Below are 6,125 nucleotides of genomic sequence, written 5' to 3' on the forward strand. Positions count from 1 at the left end.
AAAACAGCCAGGCAGAGGCAAAGACCAACAGGGGAAAATGGAAAACAGATTAAATATAAGCATTACGTTGTGCCTATCAAATTATAGATAGTCTTCATTTAGCGATCACAATTGGGTCTGGTAACTTGTCCATTAAATGAAGCAGTCGCTAAGTAAAATGGTGCTTATGATCTTACTTCATCTTCCTTTTGCTTTTCAGACCTGTGACGGTCATATATGTAAGAATTGGTTACAGAATTACTTTCTTTTCACCATTGTAACTGAATGATCACTAAACAGGGCTATCACTAAATGAGGATTACCTATATAATCTTTTTAGACATCATTTTCCAGAACAGCATTAAACTATAGTCCAAAGGAAACCTAATTATCAGCTGGAACAAACTGTAGTACCTGTGCAGAACACAAGTACAAAATCAGAGCACATTTTGGCAGATGAGTAAACTTGTTAGTCTGGCCATCTGTGTGAAATCACCTCCTCTCTACTCGCTCTGTCCCATGTTAAAGAGAATGATGGCTGGATGGATGTCTCTCCTTAGTGGGAGTGAAAATAAAGCCAAGGAACACAACAGTCATTTTTTCTGAACTTCTCTCCCCATAAATGTTTACCAGTCTTTTGCCTCATTCCTAAGCCAGAAGAGCGTTTGGTTATTGGAAGAGGGCAGACTATGCCTGCATACTATTTTTTTTTTGCCAGTTTCAGAAACGCACAATAACACAGCAGTGAAATGCATTAAATAGAAATACATATAGAAGTAGAATAATGCTTTGTAAAATGTGGAAAGAATGATCCTAAAATATTGCTGCAACCTTTTTCAAGCAACAAGGTTTCCATTTTCCATTATTTTTTATAGATCCACCATCCGTGGAAATGGTGGGCAGTGAAGAACTGAAGCATCAGGAAGAAACGCCGTTACAATGCTTGATTTCACACTTTCGACCGAAGCCTTTGCATGCAGACCTCTTCTTAGTAACTGAACCCCAGAATACAAAACAGAAAATAGCCTCTTGGGATACAACATCAGCTGAAGAACCTATGGAAGATGATGAAAATGTCCTCCTCCTCAGGAACTTGGAGGACATGTTTAAAGTTTATCCCGAGTTGAAATCAAAACCAAAAAAGTATTTTGACTTCCAGTGGAAAATCTGCATAAATCCAGATATACAGAAGCTGGAGAAATTCGAACTTTTATTGGAAGTTAAACATAGGGGCTTTCAGCATGGATTGGGCACTGAAAGGAAATCATTTAAAGTCATAGGTAAGTGAGGATTATGGCAGAGTAATAAATAGATGCTGAAACTTTAAAATTATTTTATGGTTTATGAGAGAACTGCTAAGTTTCAAAATGTATGAAATAGAGGAGGCTTAGCTAATTTTGGTCCAGCCATGGTCCCAGCAGATATCTTACACTACAATCCATGCACTGAGTATGAATTGTGATAGGATATTGTTTGTCTTGGCACGGATGGGCTGGAAAGAGCATTACTTGTATCTCAGTATTTATGACTATGTGTTGCATCTGATATCCATGAACACTTTTAAAATTCTTTAAAGTATCTTACCTCTCAATGGGAAGCAAGGTGGCTCCTGGTTAGTGTTGGATCGCGCAGGCAGTCAGATACGAGTCGAGTGACAGTCAGCTCTCGGTTTATTGGCAAGGCATAAAATAAATCCGGACTGCCCTCTGGGCCAGGGGAGCCCTCTTTTATGGGATTCCCCTGGCTCGTAATCACACAATTCCATTGGCTGGTAAGACCCCGTTGCGAGTTAGCCAACCAGCAACGGGCATGAAACTGTATGCAGATGGAGAAGGGCAATCACCCTTAATGGGTAATCAGGATGCGCATAGGGGATTAAGGGGGGGGGAATACAAAAGAACACAACACCCCTCCCCTCAAAGTTCTTGCTATCGTCCTTGATGAATAGTGGTTACATAGTCCTCAGATATGTGGGAGGCCGATGCCCTCGCGTTGATCGGCGGGGAACTGTGTGACTCGGTTCAGCTCTTGCCTCGGTACTCTTCCCTCTGCGTGGTTGTCCTCGGGCCGCTGCAATGGGCCTCCCTTCTCGAGGTGGTTGACTGACGGGTGGAACCAATGGCCAATACTCGTCCCCACCATTGTCTCTGGCCCCGCCCGTGTTGTCGGCCACGCTTTCTTGGCGTAACCCAGCGACCCCGATTCGGCCCCTCAGTTGATCAAGGTGGCGCCGCCAAACCCGGTTGTCCTCCACGCGAACTTCGTAGGATCTGGGCCCGGTGATAGAGATGATGGTCGCTTTCACCCACTTCGGCTCCCCCGCGTGATTAAGGGCATACACTAAATCCCCCTCCGTAAAACCCCGAGTTACCTTTCTGGATTCCGGTGGTGTGTCCGTTTGGTAGCTGGGATGGAGGCGATCCAGGGGTGACCTCAGTCGGCGACCCATCAACATCTCCGCTGGGCTCCGGCCAGTGGCGCAGGGTGTGTTGTGCTGTGCCAGGAGGAACTGTTCGAGCGTTTCTTGCCGTGCGCTGGCCCCCATTCTGGTGAGCGCTTCCTTGGTGAGCCTCACCATCCGTTCCGCCCGTCCGTTGCTCTGAGGGCTATAGGGCGCGATCAGCGTGTGACGGATGCCCAAGTTCGCCAGGAACTCTTCCATGTCCTTCGCGGTTAGTTGCGGCCCGTTATCAGACACCAGGACGTCTGGTAATCCATGGGTCGCAAACAGTCCGTCCAGGGCCTTGATGGTAGCACTCGTTGTGGTGGACAGCATGGGGATCACCTCCAACCACTTCGAGTAGGCATCCACCGTTATTAAATAAGATCGGCCCTCCACGGGGCCGGCAAAGTCAACGTGGAGACGGGACTACGGTGCTCGTGGGATCTCCCACTCCAATGGGGTTGCTTTCGGTGGGGCTGAGCGGGATTCCTGGCAAGGCTCACAGGTGGCTACCCACTCCTGTATGTCCTTGTCCAGCTGTGGCCACCACAAATAGCTCCGAGCCAGCGCTTTCATACGCACGATCCCCGGGTGCCCCACGTGTAAGGTATTAATCACCTTTTTTCGTAGGGCTTGTGGGATCACGACTCTTTCCCCCATAGTACACAACCCTTACACACCGAGAGTTCCGTTCTTTTGGCGAAGAACGGCTTGGAGTCCTCTCCTTCCGCCTCCTGCGGCCACCCCCTCAACACCCAGTTCAAAACCCTTCCCAACAGTTTGTCTTTCTTGGTGTGCTCTGCGACGTCTCTCGAGGTGACCGGGCTGGAGGAGTCGACGTCCACCAGGAGCATGGTGGCAAGCGGTGCTGGGTCGGCGATGTGGCCGGGTGTTGGGCATCGGCTGAGAGCGTCTGCGTGGCTGATGCTGGCCCCGGGTTTGTGGATCAACTCGTAGTCGTACCCCGCAAGGAATATCGACCAACGGATCAATCTGGGTGACAGGAATTGGGGAGTCTGTTTGTCCCCCGCCAGTAGTCCCAGTAGAGGCTTGTGGTCCGTGATGACCCGGAAATGCCTTCCATATAGGTACTCGTGGAATCGCTTTGTCCTAGCCACGATGGCGAGGGCCTCTTTGTCCAGCTGGCTGTAGTTTCGCTCAGCTGGGGACATAGTCTTGGAATAGTAGGCTATCGGTGCCTCTCTGCCGTTGGGTAGAACGTGGCTGAGGACGGCTCCGATGCCAAAAGGTGATGCGTCGCATGTGAGTTGGAGCGGGAGGGTGTCCGAGTGCTGAGTTAGGACGCTGGATGACGTGAGCAGGTCCTTAACCGCTGCGAAAGCTCGTGCTTCCCTCTGGCCCCAGGTCCACATGGTCGCCTTTCCCAAAAGTCGGTGGAGCGGCTCCGCTACTGTTGCCTTCTGTTTTAAAAAGACAGCATAGAAGTTTAATAGTCCCCAAAACACCTGCAAGTCTGTTTTATTTTTGGGTGTGGGTGCTTGCTTTATGGCTTTTATTTTTTCGTCTGTGGGATGGATGCCCTGGCCATCGATCAAGAATCCCAAAAATTCTACCCTTGGGACACCTAGTTTGCATTTGTCCCTTTTTACTTTCAATCCCCGGGCCTGAAACCGACTAAGGACTTGGCGCAGGCGATCCTTCAGCTGGTCTCTCGATGTCGTGGAGATGAGGACATCGTCGAAATATGGCACCACCCCCGGAATGCCTTGCAGCAACCGTTCCATAACTCTCTGAAAAAGTCCTGGGGCTACGCTCACCCCAAATTGGAGTCGGTTGCATTTGAACGCCCCCCGATGAGTCACTATGGTCTGGGCTTCTGCGGTGGCTTCGTCCACTGGCAACTGCTGGTACGCGTGAGCGAGATCCAGCTTCGCAAACACGTTCCCGTCCCCCGAGTGTAAAAGATGCTGTACTACGGGGACGGGATACGCGTGGGGTTGTAACGCCTTGTTGATGGTCCCTTTGTAATCAGCACACACCCGCAAGGATCCATCTGGCTTAAGGGGGAGGACGATGGGCATTTCCCACTTGGTGTGGTCCACCGGCTCGATGACCCCTTGGGCTAGCAGTTTGTCTAGCTGTTCGTCCACTTTGTGTCGTAGGGCGAAAGGGACACGGCGGGGCTTCAATCGGATCGGGGCAACACTGGGATCTAAGTTCAGAGAAATGGGTTTCCCCTGGTATTTACCCAGTGAGCCGTCGAACACATCCGGGAACTCCTCCAACAGCTGCTCGAACTCCTCCTTGTGGATTCTGTGTAGGCCGGTGAATCCCAGGCTCAGGGGTTTGAGCCACTCGACGCCGAGCAAGGTGGGTCGATGGCCCTCCACAACAGTTAGCGGCAGGCGAGCTTTGTGTCCCCGGAACGAGACGTCCACCCGTGCTCGACCTAGCACGCGAAGATTGTGGCCGTTGAAGTCTACGAGCCGTCCTGTAGGTTTCTCCAGGGCGGTGTGGGACAGCTCCGGCAGCAGTCTTTTGAGCTTGTCCCACGACATGATGGAACAGATGGATCCCGTATCCACCTCCATTTTGCATGGTTGCCTCCCGATCATGACCGTTGCGAAAAACTTTTCCGCGCCAGTCGAGTTGGTGTGGCTGACCACCATGTGATGCACTTTACGCTCGTCCTGGTCGTCGTCATAGCCCCTTCTCTGGTCACGCCTCCCTTCGGGTCGGGCTGACCCCTTCCATTTGTTCTCACGTGGTTTGTGGGGCGGTGAGCGGCGTGGCGGTGAGCGGCACGGTGGGGATCGTCGTGGTGGAGACATGTGCCTCCGTGGGGGCGAACGCTGTTTCCTGTAATTTGGGCGCGGGGCTCGGCATGCTTTTGCGATGTGTCCTCGCCTCAGGCAGAGGCTGCATGTGGTGTCTAGGAACCGACAGTTTGCTCGTGTGTGGTTCCCCCCACACCCTGGACACTCGAGGTCGTCCTGCTCGTCTCGCCATGCTCGCTGCTTCCGGCTGGTAAAGGTGCGATGGACGGTCTCTTCCTCGCCGGCCTCGTCCGATTCGGTGGCCTTCGGATCGGGGGTTGGCTCGCGATGGGTGCGATGGATGTCACCCCGTCTCATCTCGGTGGCCGTGGATTCGGACTCTTCTGCGGCAAGGGCCTCGTCTAGGGTTTCGCTGAGGGTGAGACTTTGACGCACGATGAGTCGCTTTTTCACGTGCTCGTCCCTCATCCCCATGACGAGTCGATCCCGCAGCATATTTTCCAGGGCGACGAACTCGCAACGGGCTGCGATCGATCGGAGCTCTCCGAGGTACTTTCTGATGGGTTCGCTCGCCCGTTGTCGTCGGTTGTAGAAGCGGTTCCTTGCGATTAGGAACCCTTCGGAGATCCCGTACTGACCAGCCAGGAGATGTTGGATATCTGCCCAAGGAGTGTCCTCGATGCTGGCTGGAGCGACCAAGGAGAGGGCCACGTGGTAGACCTCGTCTCCGCATTTCGCAAGGAATAAGGCCTTCTTCTGATCCCCAGGAATGCCTTGTTGCCCATTCCCGGCCAGGTGTAGCTCGAATCTTCCCACGTATGCGGCCCAGTCGTTTGTTTCTGGGTTGAATGCCGGTAGGGAAGACGAGAATTTCGAGGTGGAAGCCATCTTGGAGTCGCGGATAGTTTCTTGCTTCGGAAGGCTGCGTGGAGGAGCTCTTGCTTCGAAGTAGGTTGCTTGCCACG

The 6,125-nt window shown here is 52.2% G+C and overlaps 1 protein-coding gene across 1 annotated transcript in view; it reads left to right on the plus strand.

Moving 5' to 3' along the window:
• LOC107298155 overlaps nucleotides 1–6,125 on the plus strand; it is a 17,910-nt gene that overhangs the window by 1,195 nt on the left and 10,590 nt on the right. The window contains exon 2 of the mRNA XM_015827518.1: nucleotides 855–1,259. Coding sequence (XP_015683004.1) covers nucleotides 855–1,259 — 405 coding nt within the window. The remainder of the gene's footprint in view (nucleotides 1–854; nucleotides 1,260–6,125) is intronic.

This window comes from Protobothrops mucrosquamatus, unplaced genomic scaffold, assembly GCF_001527695.2.
Source record: "Protobothrops mucrosquamatus isolate PMUCROS unplaced genomic scaffold, P.Mucros_1.0 scaffold3749, whole genome shotgun sequence".
In the NCBI taxonomy this organism is placed as follows: Eukaryota; Metazoa; Chordata; class Lepidosauria; order Squamata; family Viperidae; genus Protobothrops; species Protobothrops mucrosquamatus.